At 36.1% G+C, this 19,087-nt stretch overlaps 1 protein-coding gene across 1 annotated transcript in view; it reads left to right on the top strand.

Annotated features, from left to right (window-relative positions):
* The first annotated feature begins 895 nt into the window (after positions 1–895).
* Positions 896–19,087, top strand: part of LOC122808706 (complement C1s subcomponent-like) — a 453,323-nt gene continuing 435,131 nt past the window's right edge. Inside the window, exon 1 of the mRNA XM_044079695.1 lies at positions 896–959. Within this exon, the coding sequence (XP_043935630.1) occupies positions 955–959 (5 nt within the window). The 5' untranslated portion in view covers positions 896–954. The remainder of the gene's footprint in view (positions 960–19,087) is intronic.

Raw genomic sequence — 19,087 nt, 5'->3', positions numbered from 1 at the left:
CTGAACCTCAGCCAAGAAGATGCATAAATATTAAAGGTGCTGAAATGAGAAGAGCATCGCTCTTCAAATGCATGTGCAATTAATTTTGAATCTCCATCAGTGAGGTAATATAATTAGTTACTGACCATCATGAGGTGATGCTAACCTCTTTTTAGTACTGTCTTGGATTAGGCTTTTGAAGATAAATTGCTTTTGTTTTATGTGCTTCATGTGATTTAGTATATACTACTTTATTTGTTTTAATACACTGCGGTGGTGGTGCTGCGGTAGTGTTGTCGCCTCACAGTAAGAAGTTGTCCTGTTTGATTCTCAGCTAAAGCGTCTTCTGTGTGGAGACATGTGTAAATGGGAGTACCTTCGTTGAAGGTTGTACGTCAGGGCTTTCAACTCGGTACTTAAAAAAATCAGCTGCCAATCATTAGGGGACTGGAGTTCCGCTCTGGCGACCCCTAACTGGGAAAAGCCGAAAGATACAACAACTTTATTTGTTTTAATATGTATCTTTCATTCTTTAGAATATATTTACTAGGCAGTTACACAGTATGCATTTTTTCATCTAATTAATGACATCATTTAATTCTTTTTCTTGGTCATAATACCTTTTCTTTTCCTTTCTTACTTTCATAGTCTTTCCTTTACTACTCTTGTATTTTTCTTCTTTCTCATTTTGATTATTTTTTTATTAATTCATTTTCATCTTTATAATTCATTCTTTTTCCTTTCCAAATGAAAACAAAAAAGTTTATATTTATCTAACATTTTAAAGTAATACACCAGTAACTTTTGTGTGTATAAAGTGGTGATGAATGAGTTAACATGCTGTTTACAATACACATGCATTTGTGCCAAATGAACTTAGAGCAGCTAACTGATTAAAGTAAACAAAAGAACTTTTTTACTTATATCACCTACATTTGTTTTCGACATGCTTTGCTGGGTATAGACAATTTCAAAATGTGGTAAGTATAAATATTAAATTAAAATGATAATTGAAGTTCTGGCAGATTTAAAATAAGATATGTAATTAAGAGAAGTTGGCACTGTTACATTGTGTAATGTGCAGGTTAGCAGTTAGCTGAAAACATCTAGGAAAACCCATCTCATTATAAATGAAACAGCGTTCTATATTTTGAAATGGCAATGGTTATTTTGACTAGTAGTATTCTAGAAACATAGTGAATGTATTTGATTTCCAAAGGATAGCATTTTTAATTATAGTTGCAGAGCACATTAGGTGGAAAGTGGGGTTATGTATTGCATTTAGTGCATCATATTTCAACCCAGTTACTGGTGAAGCTCTAAGACATCGGTTATGGTTCAGGGGTAGGGCTTGCAATTATGATGGATGTGGTAAAATATGGAAACAAGTGTACATTCTCAATGTGAACTGCTATACATAACAATGACATTTTAGATTTCTTTCTTTTATAATGGCATGACTAAACTTTTTTTTTAGCATTTTTAGCCAAGACTAAACTTGTTATCTTAGTGATTGAAGTAAAACCATAGCACTATAGCTGTCCAAATTTAAAAATAAACTGAACAATTTGTCTTTTTATAATACGCATTTCTGAGAATAAGTTATAAGGTGTATAATCAGAAAAAAAAATCAGTTTCCCATTGTTAATACAAATATATTTATCCTTTACTCAGAAACCTTTTTTAAGCTAAAAACAATCTAGTTTATCTTGCTATGGATTAACCCAAATAACAGAAATTAGAAATATGGAAAATGTAGGCAGATCTTTTACCGTTGAATGATATATGATACTTAATGAGCAACATGTACGGGATTGGGCTTAACGTACTGGCTGATTATGATTGCAGTTAGTCACTATACAAGCATAACATATAGGCATAATATATAGACATTCTGTATTCCCATTGTATGTATTTTTCTGAATGTTCTTGTGTATAAATCTTCTTCCCCACAAAATAACTAATGGCAGAGTCAATTTCTAAAACAAGTCAGGTGATATAATGATAGTCAACTTTGTGATTAACAGTAAACACTCCCCTGTGTAACACCGTTTGTCAGAAATGAGAACTGGCAACCAACTGCAGTAATGCACTAGATAAGACTTCTTCAGAACAGTGCCTTAATACTTGCTGTTGCAGGTGTAACGGCACTGAATAAGCTTTTAGTGGAACAGTTCAGTGACACCAAGTATTGTGAAAGAAATTGTTGCTGCTGGGAAATTTCTTGAGTAATACACAGAGCTATGTATCTTTTTTTGAATTCTGTTTTTCTTAGAATTGCCTTTTATGTTTTATACATTCTTAAATTACAAGACTGTTTTTTAACATATATGTTCGAGAAAAAAGAATGTGCGTGGTGGCCACATGTAGTAGAAGTGAAACCTCTGTATTCAGGGACTGCAAGTGCTGCCAACAACAGTACCTCAGAAATTGGGCTGCGCTTTTTAAAGTTCCAGTGCATCAAGGTCCTTATTGCAAGAACCCAACATGACTGCTTTTGTCCTAAAAGATTGTAACCTACTTCAAAATGCCATCAAACCCATCATGTGTATTTTTGTGTTTTTTAAGTATATGCATATTTGCGTGTCGTGTATTTAATATATTCTTCCAACTCACAATGGTCTGCAGACACACACACACACACACACACACACACACACACACACACACACACACACACACACACACACACACCCACACACACATGCACATGCAGACACGAGACAGCAGTGTGATCACTACAATACACCTGCTTTGTGTGGAGTAATGTCCCCTCCTGCAGTTTAGCAGGTAAGAGGAAATACAATTTCTCTTGCATTTTCTAGTTTTGGAGTGATGTAATGCAATTGATTCTGTACTTGTTTTTCCTCAGGTGAAGGCTGAAGCTGATGCTTCAGTATCAGAAAGAGTTAGAAACTGGCTACCAATTTCTAGACTGGTGTGAAGATGACTCGCAGTGTGTGTGTATGTGTGTGTGTGTGTGTGTGTGTGTGTGTGTGTGTGTGTGTGTGTGTGTGTGTGTGTGGATTCTCACAGTGAAAAATGAGCACTGCTTTGTGAAATATCCATGCAGTGATCCTGTATATTTGTCCTTCTCAGACTGGATTCTGTACTTGTTTTTCCCCAGTGAAGGCTGAAGCCAATGCTTCAGACTCAGCAATAGGTAGAAACTGGCTACCTATTTGGAGACTGTCCTGGGAGATGGCACAGAGTTCCTTTCTCCTAATGATGTGAGGTGTGTGTTTGTGTGTGTGTGTGTGTGTGTGTGTGTGTGTGTGTGTGTGTGTGTGTGTGTGTGTGTGTGTGTGTGTGTGTGTGTGTGTGTGTGTGTGGTCTTGCACTCAAGCACGTGTGCATGTGCGTGTGCGTGTGTATTCTCACAGTGAAAAATGAGCACTGCTTTGTGAAATATACATGCAGTGATCCTGTATATTTGTCCTTCTCAGACTGGATTCTGTACTTGTTTATCCCCAGTGAAGGCTGAAGCCGATGCTTCGGAATCAGCAAGAGTTAGAAACTGGCTACCTAGTTGTAGACTGTCCTGGGAGATGACGCAGATTCCCTTTCTCCTAATGATGTGTGGTGTGTGTGTCTTGTGTGTGTGTGTGTGTGTGTGTGTGTGTGTGTGTGTGTGTGTGTGTTTGGGTGTGTGTGTGTGTGTGTGTGTGTGTGTGTGTGTGTGTGTGTGTGTGTGTGTGTGTGTGTGTGTGTGTGTGTGTATATGCGTATGATATAGGATTTTCTTGCTGAGATTTATTGTACTGTCACTCACCAAACAGTGCCACCATCTGGTGGAATCTCTCTTCTGTTTCACTTTTCATTTCACTCCGAACTGGCACTACTGTGCCTAAAGAAGTTTCTCTTCAAAAATTGTTCTTGCGATCTAATAATCTAGGTGGGAAAACATTTCCTCATTTTTTTCCCTGAGACATGTGCCTTGGATTTTCAACACATGCTCTCCTTTTGTCATGCATCTCTTTTATGAATGGCAATACTTAAGACTTTGGTGATACTGCTGACACTCTCATTCATGTTTCCTCCCCCCCACCTGGGATTCACTGCATAAAGCAATTTCTACCTTCTCCACTGAAGCTGGTATTTTAACTAAGTAAAACGTCTGGGAAGCAAGAACCTGACTCCCTCCAGCTTTTCAATTGTAATAGGTGAACTACAATTTAGTTTTTGTAAACTGTTGAGGCTTAATGGTGTATGCACAACAACAGTGAAGGGGTCTAGCCAACTGCCACTAGATTGGGCTATACTACTTTGAATCAGCCTTACACTCACACAGTGTTCCAGTCCCAAGCATTTACTTTTTAATTTGGTAAAGTAATTTCCCTCCCTCCTTATTGACTACATTTGCTAGTTTACCCCTAGGATCCAATTACAATTAGCCTGAAAATTGGTGCACAATTAAAAAAGAATAAAACAAATTAAAATACAGCCAACAACACTGCTTATATACAATCATAGAAACCAAACCAAAAGCCCAAGGTAACTCTCAGAGTCAGTGTTAGCCCTGCTCCGCTTGCCCTCGCTATGCTCGGCTCACTCCGATCCTCTCCCTGCCCCCAAATTACACCCGCCCCCACTAGTGCTAAATTTAAACCAGACTTTGCCACTCCCTTGCCACTCCCCTCCTGCTAAGTACCAATCAACACCTCACACATCATTGAGCAACCCTTCCCCCTTAACCCATTTTCTTCTCTCTCATTCTTCCACACCCTGTTAGCACAGTCAGCGATCAAATTTGGCTCACCCCCTATCAAAATGCAAACAAGCAAAAAAACACTAATTACCCAAATGCCTATACTGTTTCTATTTTACTATCTCACTGCCTATGAACAAACACTTGACCATGGTATTCACTACCCAAATGGTCAAACAGATACCCACAACTTTACACATAACACCAAACACTTTACTTTCCCCTGCACACCAAATATACCACCCTCTATAAAATACCACCCATGTACAGCCACTAAACATAATCCTACAGACAAAGACTATATAAAGCTGTTAAACAAATTCCTAAAGCTCAGAATATCCTGTCACTATAACCTTATAACACATGTTGACATTCATCCCAACCCTGGCCCACCCACACCCAATAACCTCCACTCCCCTACCACAACCCCCACAGTCAAGCTACCCATGAATACTCCCACTAGTTCCCTCCTAGCATTTCACCTAAATATTAGAAGTATTAACAATAAGATTCCCAACCTACATACCCTCCGAGCAACCCACTCCCCAGACATTATGTGTCTTACGGAAACCTGGCTAAAACCCAGTACTACTGACAATGAGATACTACCTCCAGGATATAATATTCACTGGTTAGACCATGCTACAAGGAAAGGAGGTGGGATAGCAGTCCTTTACAAAAATACTCTAACCGTTAATAGAGATACCATTTAACCTCCCCAATTCAATAACGCAGAACGCCTCATAACCAAGTTACAGATTAACCAAAACAAACACTTGAACATCGTCTGTGCATACATTCCACCAGGCAACAACCTAAATACCATAGAAGATCTCCTTTACTGGTTATCCACTACCTATCCCCAAGAAACCATAGTTCTTGGTGATTTTAACACCAACTGGCACCCCTGCTCCTCTGACCCCCCCCCCCCTCACTCATATAAACTTATCTAGGTTTAAACAGACCATAACCTCTCCCACTAGGATAAAAAAACCAACCAACAAGGAAAGTATTCTAGACTGGATCCTAGTTAATAACCAACCCCAACTGTACACAGCTGGTACTCTCCCTGATGACCTCAGCGACCATTGTCTAACCTATATCATAAAACATAAGGCAGGAAACCCTCACCAGCCCAAATATAAAACATTTAGAAACAGGAACAACTTTGATGCTGCTATATTCCAAAATAAATTAAAAGCAGTTGACTGGTCAAAACTAAAAAATCTAACATTAGAGGAGGCCATAGATCACTTTAACACTAAATTCCTAAGTATCCTTGATTCCCATGCTCCAGCACGTACAATAAAAACTAGATCAAATACAGCACCATGGCTCACAAAAGATACCAAAGCAAAAATCAAAACTAGAAACAGAGCCTGGGCCAGCTGGAGAACAACCAAAGCCCCACTTGACCATCTAAAATATCGTCAACTCAGGAATGATATAAAAAAAATCTATTTTACTGGATGAAAAAATCTTCTACCAAAATCTCCTACAAAAACACCACAGCAACCCTCAAAAGTTCTGGGCAGGCTTAAATCAACTACTTTGGCCAGGTCATTCCACCACCCTAACCCCGGCTAACTACACCCATAGCTCCCCAGAGACAATAGCTAGCGCCTTTAATAACTTTTTCACTGAAACAATCCAATCCCTAGCAAATCAACTAACTCCCTCTAACTTAAACCACATGCCTAATCTACATAATAATCACCCGGAATTTGGCTTCCGACCAATATCCACTAGTTTTATCAAAACACTTCTAAAAAATCTAAAACCTACCACCCTCGCTGTTGACCTCCTCCCTGCAGAGTACCTGCAAATAGCTGCAGATGCCATTGCATATCCCATATCTATCCTCATCAACAGAACCTTATATGAAAATGATATCCCCTCCCTCTGGAAAATATCTCCTGTCATCCCACTCCATAAAGGTGGTAGCTCCTCAGACATATCCAACTATAGACCCATTGCCATTCTTTCCTCACTAGTCAAAATAATGGAGAAATGTGTACACAAGCAACTAATGCAATACCTTTCACAGAATAACTTACTATCCGACTCCCAGCATGGTTTCAGGCCATACCACAGCACCACCTCAGCCTTCCTTTCCTTTACTACTGCCATAAACCAAAACAGGAATGACAATAGGCTAAACTCTGCCCTCTTTCTTGACCTATCAAAAGCCTTTGACATGGTCAACCATGAACTTCTCATTCTTTCACTAAAATCTATTTCCCTCAACAAGCCTGTTATCCAGTGGTACCAGTCCTACCTGACTGGTAGACAGCAGGCAGTACTATGGCAGGGCAAACTCTTCAGCCAGTTACCTCTCACACTTGGTGTCCCTCAAGGCTCCATACTAGGTCCACTACTCTTCTCTATTTTTATCAACAACCTCCACACTGCTATCCCTAAAGCCACCTGCATCCAATACGCAGATGATTCCACTCTCATCTGCTTAGCCACCTCCCCATCCAACTTGCAAACCTTAACCCAAAATACATTTAACACTATAGAGAACTGGCTCACCAATCAACGCCTACTTCTGAACCCCAATAAAGCTAAACTTCTACTCTTCTCTCCCACTAGTAGATCCACCACACTTTCATTCTCTGTCACATCGAGCAATGGTACCACTATTTCCCCAGATAATCACATCAAACTGCTAAGGGTTATCATAGACAATAATCTCAAATTTGACCTACAGGTCAACAGAACCATACAAACCATCAGTAAGAAGCTTGGATCACTGTATAGAAACAAGACATTTTTAACCCTACTGGCTATGACTGCAATCGCCCCATCACACCTACTCTCTACTCTCTTATATGCCTTGCCTGTACTCTCAAACCTCAACAAATCCAAACTAGGTAAGCTGTCCCATAGCTACAATCATATTGCCAGATTTGCCACTGGCTCCACCTATAGAACCCACCACTGCCAGAACCTTAAACAACTAGAGTGGCTAGAACTGCCCAGCGTAATTCAATTCAATCAACTCTTAATAGTGAACAAAATTTTGTACCACCCTGAGGATACCCCCTCACTTAAAAATGTTATTAAGCCATATAGCAATCTAAGATCCCTATGGTCAGCCGATAAACTACTGGTCCAAACCCACAAAGCTAATAACTCTGCTGGTGAATCCCTGTTTGCCAACTTCATTGGCAAAACCTGGAATTTGTTGCCAAACTATATAACCCTACAATCCTCCAAAAGTCTCTTAAAAAAAAAACCTCAAACAGTATCTCAAAGTGAATTGGCTATGCCTATGTCCCAACCCTGATTAAGTTATAAACTAAAAGCATATTCTGCAATTATCATAACATGTAACTACATCACCAAGCTCTGCTTCCAATCTGATGTCTCTTACTTTTGTCTGCCCATGACAATTGTGAGTCCCTACTAGGGAACACTACTAACCCATTGTATACAATCACTTTGTTTTTATAATTGTTTGCTAACTTCTGTGTAATCTATGTAAGTTTGTCTTTGTGGAGCCTTTCTCCCTGGGCCTCTGCTGAAAATGGACATGTATCCAGTTGGGCTATCCCGGTAAACAAAAGTAAAATAAATAAATAAAATAAAATAAAATGTTTCCAGCACTTTCCCCTCTCAAGGCTTGACATGATGAGAATTTCTGGCCTCCAGTTATTTACATTTTTGTGTAGACTAAGATTTTCTTACCATTTACTGAAGTTCATCTAAAACTGCATAAATCTGTGCAATGACTGACTTTTCAGAGTTGAACAAAATACCTCAAAATATATAGTTATAGCTAGATGTAAAGCATATTCCATATTTCCCAGTATATCTTCAGACTTTTCCTGATGCTTTCTTGTATTGTTTGCTTACTTTGATCTTCACCATCATCATCATCATCACCTCATATCCAATTTTCCACATGATGTTAAAGTGCCTCATGAATTGTCACCATCTCTCTTGATTCAGAGTCTATCTCCTACCTTCATCTCACTTGTGCCAGATTGTCACAGATCTTCTCTCATATAATCCATCTCTTGGCTGGATGGGATCTACTTTAAACAAAAGCGGAATCCATTGAATACAAATCCGTCGACACATGAACATCGAAACACGATAACATCGAACACGCAAAACCATGAAATTTAAACATCGGAACCACAATAGTCGGCCAACCCCATCGCCCGTAACATACTACCTACACAAGCACAACAAAAAACACATACATACACTAACCAAAACCCTACTACTAACCCTAAATTAAAGCACCAAAACCCCACTTGTAACCCTACACTAAACCCCACATAGACAACTATCTATGCACTACCCTTAACCCCTCCCTATCCCTAAGGTCCGTAACTACAGCACACTTACCCTATAGAACTATACCCACACAAAGTAAATATTCCACACACATACACTTAACAAAACCCTACACTAAACCTTACATACATTACCTATCTATGCACTTACCTTAACCCGCACCCCTAACCCTAAGGTCTGTAACTATTGCACACTTACCTTATGGAGCTATACTGCAGAGGGGCCAACTATGACAATTCGACATTTCTGATTTCATTATTTAGTGCGTTCAACGTTTCCACGTTTCGCTGTTTATGTGTCGACAGACTCGTATTCGATGGATTCCGCTTTCATTTAATTAAAGTAGACCTGGCTGGATGTCCTCATTTCACTTGCCTTCATCCTGTCTTTGTCTTTCCCAAATCTATTTTTCCAAACTATTTTCAGTTTTCCTGTATTTGTAACCGAACTGCTATAGTCTGTTCTTCTTCATCGTCTGTAAAATTGGGGCTACTGTGTCTTCAACTCTGACTTCCTCATTTTTTTTCATTTGTCTGATAGGTACACTATATATCATATGGAAAGTAGACACTTGCCCAAACTTAAACAAACACACATTAAAGTAAGTAAAACCCATCTAGGTAGAGGACTGCGTCCCCTACACCCCCTAACTATGTATATCAACTCTGGGATTCCACTACAGTGGAGAAAAGGGCATGTTTGTCAAGTGTTTACTTACCCTGGGAAAAATTTGCCATTTGGGTATTTATGCTTATATGAATTTTGCATTATGAACTGGATTTCAATTATGAGATTTGACCTTTTAAAGTAGATCCAAATATATATATATATATATATATATATATATATATATATATATATATATATATATATATATATATATATATATATATATGTGTGTGTGTGTGTGTGTGTGTGTGTGTGTGTGTGTGTGTGTGTGTGTGTGTGTATATATGTATACACACACACACACATATATATATATATATATATATATATATATATATATATAAAAAAAAAAATATATATATATATATATATATATATATATATATATATATATATATATATATATATAGGTCTACTATAGATGATTGAAATCCCAAAAAGCCGGATTTCATATGACCAAGACCATATGATTGACTTTTGGAATTTCAAACATTGTTTAAAAAAAAACACAAAACAAAAGGTCTATATTATATATTTGAATGTTTTAAAGTTTGAATGTCATATGGTTGACACCATATGATCGAACTTTAAAAAGTTTGAAGGTGAAAAGCAATGGCTCCGTATAGCACCAAATGGGAAAATTTCCTTTTCTGCACTGAAGTGCAATCTCGGAGTTGGTATATTTAAGTGGTGGGGGGGGGTGTGGAGGGTGATCTGAGCACTGAGGTAAGTTCATAGGTTCATAGATTAGTACTAAGCTAACTGCCCCCTTGAGCCATTTTTTTAAGCCTATTATTACCCTGTGAGACTCAAACCTGCACCCTTGTGCTTGCAAAACAAAACACCTTACCACCCAGGCCACCCTCCCAACCAGTTTTGTTTTGACATTTTTTTATTATATTTTTGATGTTTCAAACTTCGCTCATATGTTGTTGAACATATGAGATTCGATGTTTTGAATCTTTGAATATATAATATAGACCCAAAACAAAAACATACCTACAGTTTGGTAGCAGGAGGGCAAGCCCCCCTGCACCCCCCCGAGAGGGCCCCCCCACATCCCCTCTAATTTAAATATACCAACTCCGAGATCACACTATACAGAGATGTCCATTCTGAATGTTCAAAATTCCAAAAGTCGATCTAATGGTCTCGGCCATATGAAAGTTGACTTTTTGGGATTTTGATCATCTGTAGGGGGCCTACATATATATATATATATATATATATATATATATATATATATATATATATATATATATATATATATATATATATATATGTATACACATACACACACACACACACACACACACACACACACACACTAGAAAAAATATTATTGAAATATCAATGCATTTCAATTGAAACCATTGCAAAGAATAACTATTCCAAATGCAAAATAAAACTTCACTAAAAGTATTAAATCCTGAATCCTGTGCATAAGTAAACACTCCTAGCTTGGTTTATGATTTAATGTGGAGTTGACTGGTAAAAGAAGTTTTATTTGAATTTATATTTTGTTTGTTATCACTGTTTTTCACTGTTTGTAGGTAGGAAGGGATAGCTTGTTAACAAGAGTTACTTTGATTCATAAAACAAAAAGTAACTGAAAAAGGCAAAACACTTGAATCAAACACAAGGCGTAGCTCTGGTGCAATAAAAGCTGCCTTCCTACAGTCAAAAACCTTCGTTTCACTTAAAAATAAATCCGATAAAAAAGTCCGATGTTTATATATTAAACTTTTGATATAAAACTTGCAAAACAGTAAAATAAAATTAATATTTAAAACACGGATTAAGCGTTTCATCTCTCTCTGGAGACTTCTTCAGAATCACAAATTAGCCATTTTACATATATTTTATACCCTCCCATTTCATATCATTGGCTGGCCATTTAAACACTTCAATTAATCAATTAATCTTGTAAAATTTTTTTTGTAAAAAGATTTTTTTCTTTACTATACGAAAACTCTATAGTACATATATGCTGAAACATGTGGTTCCAATTTTCACAAGTATATGAATAATATGCAAACATAAAACATGTATACTTTTGTATATATCACACATACACACACACATATATATATATATATATATATATATATATATATCTATATCTATGGGTCCGCTACATATTACCAAAAGCTCACATTACTGAAGCCCATTTGACTGAGACCATAATACCGAAAGTTCATTTTACAGAAAATGTGACGACGAAAAAACCAGCACTGGCAGGTAAAGCACTTTATGGTATATTTCATTTCACTGTGTGAGAATATTAAGTTGGGGTGTGTGGGGGGCACAGCCCCCCACATCAGGGGGTGTGGGGGGTGTAGCCCCCCACATAATTGCAGTTTATGTACTATTATATTAATGTGTATCCATTAAATATACATGAAAACTTATATCATCAGTACAAGGTTATTGCAAAATGTGTGGGGCTATGCCCCCCACACCCCCGATGTGGGGGGCTATGCCCCCCACTCCTCCCCAACTTAATATTCTCACTCCAGGGTCACGCTACAGTGGGGAATTGGGCATATACCTGCCAGTGCTGGTTTTCGATCAAATGAGTTTTTGGTCATATGGGCTTTCTGTAAAATGAACTTTCGGTATTATGGTCTGAGTCATATGGGCTTCGGTCATATGAGCTTTCGGTAATATGTAGTGGAGCCATATATATATATTGTGTGTATCACACCACCATCTCTGTCAAATGTTTAAATAAAACCTTTCAAACAACACCTTTTTCATTTATCTAATGTAACAACTTACATGTTATTGTAAAAATATATAAAAATATATAAATATATATAGTTTTAATTTAAATCCATATAAAATTATACTACAGGGGTTCATAATTGTGTATAATATACATAGAATACAAATAATATATAAAACTTACAGTGTAACACATATCAATAACAAACCACCTATATTGTATAATACAGGGGTTGAATGTGTTTCCAATGAGATAATACATAGTAAATAATAATCAACAATCAATAAATAATGTCTCAAAACAAAAATTCCTAATAGTACATACCCTCATCCTACCTATACCATCAAAATAATATTAAATTGTTTATTTATTATCTACCTACTTTTTACATTATGCCTTTTAGGGTCTTCTGAAAGTACTTTTAAAGCTGGAGTAATGGAAATGTGGTCATTCATACCTTTCTCACTACATGCATCCAATCTCAGTTGCCATATCATTTCCCTGAATTTCAGCATCGTTTCCCAATCTCCACCTCTTTCAAAATGGTCAACCTCTTCAAGTACCCAAAACTTGAAGTCAGCCTCTTTGCATATCAAAATGTGTCTGTATAGGGCATTATTCTAATTTTTCCTAATGATATCCCTTATATGTTCATAAATTCTTTTTCTAAGATGGCATTCTGTTTTACCTATGTAATACCCCCAGCAGGTTTTACAATATGCCAAATAAACCACCCCTTTGGAATAACAACTGTTGTACCTTTTTGCTCTTAATGTCATTTCCAAGCTTGGAATTCTTATTTCTTTTAACCCTGCTATAAAGAGCCATTGTGAACATCTTCCACATTTAAAAGTATCATATTTCAAACATGTTACTCCTATATTTGTTTTATTTTTCATCTCAATAATATTTTTTATGTTTTTATTCCTCCTAAAACTGTATTTCATAGTGTTTTGAAAGATGCTAACCCTTGTTGGCATAGTTCTAAACATCTCCCAGGTTTCATTAATACATTTCTTTAACCATCCAATACCATTATAATATGTCAATGCTAAATAAGGTAGAGTTGGTACCCTACTCTCATTATTTATTTTATCACTATTTAAAATTATTTTTGTTTCTCTTCCCTTGTTGGTTAATAACTGGGTAGCCCCTGTCATGAAACATTCTTTGTACATTTTCAATTTCATTCAGAAATTCATTTTTGTCTGATGTCATTCTAGCTATCTGTATCATTTGCTCGTTAACTATGTTCATTTTTGAGTGGTACGGATGATCACTCTCATAATGCAGATATGCATTCGAATAACATTCCTTTCTATATATATTAGACTTGTAGGTTTTGTTATTATAATCTTTACTTAACTTAATGTCCAAATAATGTATTTCATCTCTACCTATTTCATATGTGAATTGTAAAAATGTAGTACTGTGGTTAATAAAGTACATAAATTCCTCTATTATTTTCTCTGAACATCCCATAGGATAAAAATATCATCCAAAAAAACAGTAGTAGCCTTTAATATATTGATGGTATGCAAATCTAAATACATATTGTTTTTCCCAAAAAAACATTATAATATTAGCTTATATAGGGGCACATGCTGACTCCATAGCTACCCTGTCTTTTTGGTGATAAAGATCTCCCTGAAACTAGTATTTTGTTGTTTTAGCTTTAATTTCACTGTCGGTTTTTAGAAAGGGATAAGTTTTAGACAGGCAAGCTCTAGCCACCCCAAGGGGCCTAGACAGCTAGAAATTCACACAGACTGCAGAAAATCCTGATTATATCTAAACAATCCAGTCTTGGTTTGTTATATACTGTGGAGTTGACTGGTAAGAGAAGTTTTATTTGAATTTGACATAAAGGGATTACAATTTTTGTCTCACTTGGAGAACTTGCAAGGTCAGACCAAATTTACTGTACTTAATTTAATATTTAGTTGTATACTGTTTGTGTGTTCTTTTTGCCGTAAGTTGATTTAAGTTCTCTTTAAATTTTGTGGTTTCTGATTTTGATTATTCTTTTCTTTTGCACTATTTTATTCATTTGAAGCTGAATATGGATTCCTTAAATGAGTATGCAATTAAGAATTTGCTAATGCACAAATATTTTGTACTGTGTAATAAATGCTATGCATTTTTAAAGGTAACAGCTGATAACACTGGTGATCTGTGTTCCTCGTGCCAAAAGTTGGATGATTTACTTAGCATTGCTAGAAGTAAATCTAGACTTAATGATGATGATTGCACTTGTGCAATTGGCATGGCTTGGAGAACTGTTATTTCATATATTAATGATTATACTGAGGAACAAACTAATGTTAAGCATAGAGCAAATAGAACACATTTAGGAAATGATGCATCTATTGTCTGCAAAGATCATTCAACCCCTATGAAACAAGATGATGCTCTTGACAACTTTGGAATTCTGAATGCAAGTGTTCAGCAATTTGAGGATCTGGTTTGTTTAGAAGGAAAGAAAAAAAAAAAGAAAGAAGCCCACAATAAATAACAAGGAAGAAAAAGAAACTGATTAATGACTGTAAAGGAAAGAGAATACCTACTAAAAAGGATATCATTTTTCCAAAGGAGAGGGTAGAAAAAAAAGGCAAGGGGCAGGTGAAAAGGAAGAAACCAAAATTGAATGTGCAAGGATCGAAGAACATTACTGTAAGAAAAAAGAAGTGAAAGACAGATGTTCACTGCATGGCTCAAGCTTTGGATTTACAATAGCAGATGAATGAGAATTTAATACACAATGAAAACAGTGGGATTAATAAGACTAACAATTGATAGAGAAGATATTACTGTATTAGAATCTAAAGATTCATCAGAGCTGGCCAGCAAATATATTCTTGTAATTGGAGATTAAATTATTAGAGGAACTGATACTTATATTGGCAGAGAGTATTATGCTTGCCAGCAGCAAAAATAGAAGATGTGAGACAAGCCTTGGAACGCCTTAATGTAAGGAAGTACAGATCCATTTTTATTCATGTCTGTACAAATGATGTCATCCACAAGGATTCTCTGACTCTTAGTAGGGAACTGACAGCCCTCTTTGATAGTACAGCTTGTACTGGTGTTAGGACATAGTCAGGTCACTGTAAATAAAAATAATTTTTGGGTAAATATCTACATGGAAAAAATGTCCTATTTTAAAAAATGGAAATGTGTAGTGTATCCAGGCCTAGTTTTGGGTGCAGATATGTTGAGATAGGATGGCATGCATTTATCAAGATAAAGGAAGAGAATTTTTGCAGTAGATATTTTGCAATATTTGACAAACACTAGGCAGGATTTTTGCCAGATCAAATATTTACAGGTTCAAAGACAGCAACATTTGATGCATCTCTGATGGTTGTTAACACTAGGAGCATTAATAATAAAAGTTTTTTTTATTGGAAAATTTGCTATGTTCCCACAAGATTGATGTTATTATTGCTTGTGAAGCATAGTTAAATCAGAATGACTAAAAACCAGTTCTGTCAGGGTATAAATGTTTTTACTGTAACAGACATTGTAACAAAAATCAGGCGGAGGTGTTATGATAGGGATTAAAGATAGTTATAAGACCTGTGATTATTACATGTTCAGTGATAACACCAATACTATAGACTGTGTAACTATGACAATAAAGACAACCCTGGAACATATAACAATTGTTGAAATGTATAGACCACCAAGGTCAAATGCAGATGACCATGAGGAATTGATATGTTTCTTGCATGAAAGACAGGCGAGAAGAATAATATTAGCTGGAGACTTCAATTTACCAGAAACAGACTGGAATAATATTGATTCAACAATGTAATAAGGAAATTATTCACAGCGTATATTCAGGAACAACAATTGCTTCAGATTGTAAAAAAAAATGCCAGGGATGGAACATTCTAGGCAGTGTTTGTGTTCCTAAAGAAATTACTGCTACTTCAAGTCAAATTTTACCACTGTTGATGTGCAGTCATCATAGGGTTATAAAGGTTAATTTGTTGCTAGATAATTCTGCCAAACTGAAATCTAAACCAATGCACAGAAGGTTTAACATCAGGATCTAGACAAACAACATCAGGAAGATATATCTCCATAAGAACAAGATATCTGAGTAAGGTGAGAGTCACAAAATATAAGAAATGGAAGAAAGGTTGAACTACAACTTTGAAAACTGAAATAAACAAGCTGGACCAACAGATTAAGAATAGTGTGAGACAAGATCAAGAAAAAATTGAAGAAAATTTCTATAATGATATTCAGCATAATAGGAAACCTTTTAATAGATACATAAGATGTGGAAGGAGTAAAGACACAGAAATTGATAAACTGTGTGCAGATTCCAAAATTTATTCTCAGACACAACAGATTATTGATATATTTACAAAATGTTATGCACACCAGTTTGGTTCCACAAAAGGGGTGATAAGTTCTCCTAGTGACAACCAGATAACCCCAGATACTGGAATCAAATTAGATTATATTGAAAAAGAATTGCTCAAACTAGATCCAAACAAACCACATAGAGGAGACAAAATTAGTAACAATAACCTGAGAACACTTCAGCAAGAACTTATGGTACCATTATATCTATTATTCACTAGGTGATTTAAATATGGGGAGATCTCTCAAGATTGGAAACGTGTTTATTAAACCTGTATTTAAGGGAAAGAAGAGTAGAACAAACCCAGATTCATATAGACTCTTAAGTCTACTTTCATCTTGTGGAAAAATAATGGAGAAAGTAATATTGGATAAGTTATTGTCAGAACTGGATAGTTTGGGAATAGAAACCACACATCAGCATGCATATGTTGAAAACCGATCTATTACCACTTGTAACATGATATTCTATAACAATATAATAACAGCTATGAATGAAAAATTGTGCTGTGATGATATTTATATAGACTTAACTTCAGCATTTGACAGACTCATACACAAAACACTGATCAATAAATTAGTACAACTAGGTATTGATGTACTCTTGATAAGATGGATAGTTGCATAGTTTACAAACAGGACATGCCAAGTATCATACAGCAACTGGAGAGGTGAAATCCTTGGTTACAGTCAGGGTGTCCCACAGGGCTCTCTCCTAGGCCCTTACTTGTTTAGATTGTATCTTTCAGACCTAACTATTTCATCTGAGGTGTTCTACAGTCTATATACAGATGACCTGAATTTGAGTAAACTGGTTACATGTGTTACAGATAAGGCAAGTCTGCAAAATAACTTGACTAAATTGACAATTTGGGCACAGGAGAATAATATGCTGATAAATACATCAAAAACTAAACATATAATATTTGGGAGACGTAAATTGAAAGGTGAATATTTAATACAGCCCGCAGTGATTGAAACTGTAGACTCATTTAAGGGCCTGGGTATATGGATAGATTCAGCTATGAGTTTTTCTAATCATATCAACAAATTTGTTAATAGTAGTTATAGAACTATAGGTTGTATAAAAAGATTTATAAAGTCTAGGAAAAAAAATGATAAAGTCATTGTTTGTTAGTTACATTAGACCCAAACGTGAGTATGGAATAACAATATGGAAACCCTATAAGAAAACAAGCATAAGTAAACTGGAAAGAGTACAGCAGAAATATACCAAGGGCATCCATGGATGTGAAAATTTAAGTTATGAAAAACTAAAATATCTGAACTTGTACAGTGTCTCTTACAGATATCTAAGAGGAAATCTTATTAAGGTATATAGGGCATTTAGAGACAACTACCTCTGGGAATACTTGGGGTTATCAAAACGTACTAGAGAATCAGCAGACGACCTATGTAGAAGATTCTATAGGAATGAGAATTGTACTAATTGGTTCTCTGACAGAGTAGCCGATGCATGGAACAGAGAAACAAATTACATTAAAGCAAGTACTAGTTTAGGTATTTTTAAGAACAGTAAAGTCAGAACAAACCTCTGTACCGATAAAGGAACCAATGTAGCAAACAGCAAAATAGTGAAGAAAAAGGCAAACTGGTTCCAACACAGCACTCTTTAATAGCAACACAACAAGGTAAGCACTTTCACGGATTACATCCGCTTCCTCAGACCAAAATATTAAAACTCAAGTCACATCTTTAAACATTCTAGCAACCAATGAGGCACACTAATCACTGAACCAATTTAACACATTCATTGCCTTGTCCAAGGGTAGACAGAATGCTGTACAATCTGATAGAATGGGTATGTACCCATGCAGGAGATGTATGGCTTGTGTGTATATTTGGGGAGGGGGCACTTTTGTACATCTACAGTCAGGCTTTGAGATTAGCACCACTTTATATGCTGATGCCATACCAAGCACGTTGTATATTTTTGTTTCTGTTCTATCTGTTTTTCATTCTACATAGGCAAAACAAATAGAGCCTTCAAGGAGAGAATTTTAGAATACCTAAGAGACATTAGGAATGTTAAGGAAACAAGTGCATTGGCCATGCATGTTGCGAAAGAAGGCACTGCACATAAGTTTAATTTTTTTGTTCTAGAAGTCATACACGATAGTATTAGAGGTGGTAACATCAATAATAAGACAGAATCAGTGGAACAGAAGTGGATTATACGTTATCAAGCTGACAAACCACCAGGTCTCAATAGTAAGGTGTCTCTGAAGCCCTTTTTAAAAGCTAGAGCACTGAAACATTGACCAAGTAGTACCAGGCTTATGCTATGTTTTTTA

Source organism: Protopterus annectens, chromosome 8.part0 (assembly GCF_019279795.1).
Source record: "Protopterus annectens isolate FY-2018-M chromosome 8.part0, PAN1.0, whole genome shotgun sequence".
In the NCBI taxonomy this organism is placed as follows: Eukaryota; Metazoa; Chordata; order Ceratodontiformes; family Protopteridae; genus Protopterus; species Protopterus annectens.
The sequence above is the reverse complement of the archived record's forward strand: the minus strand, read 5'-3'. Positions and strand labels throughout refer to the sequence as shown.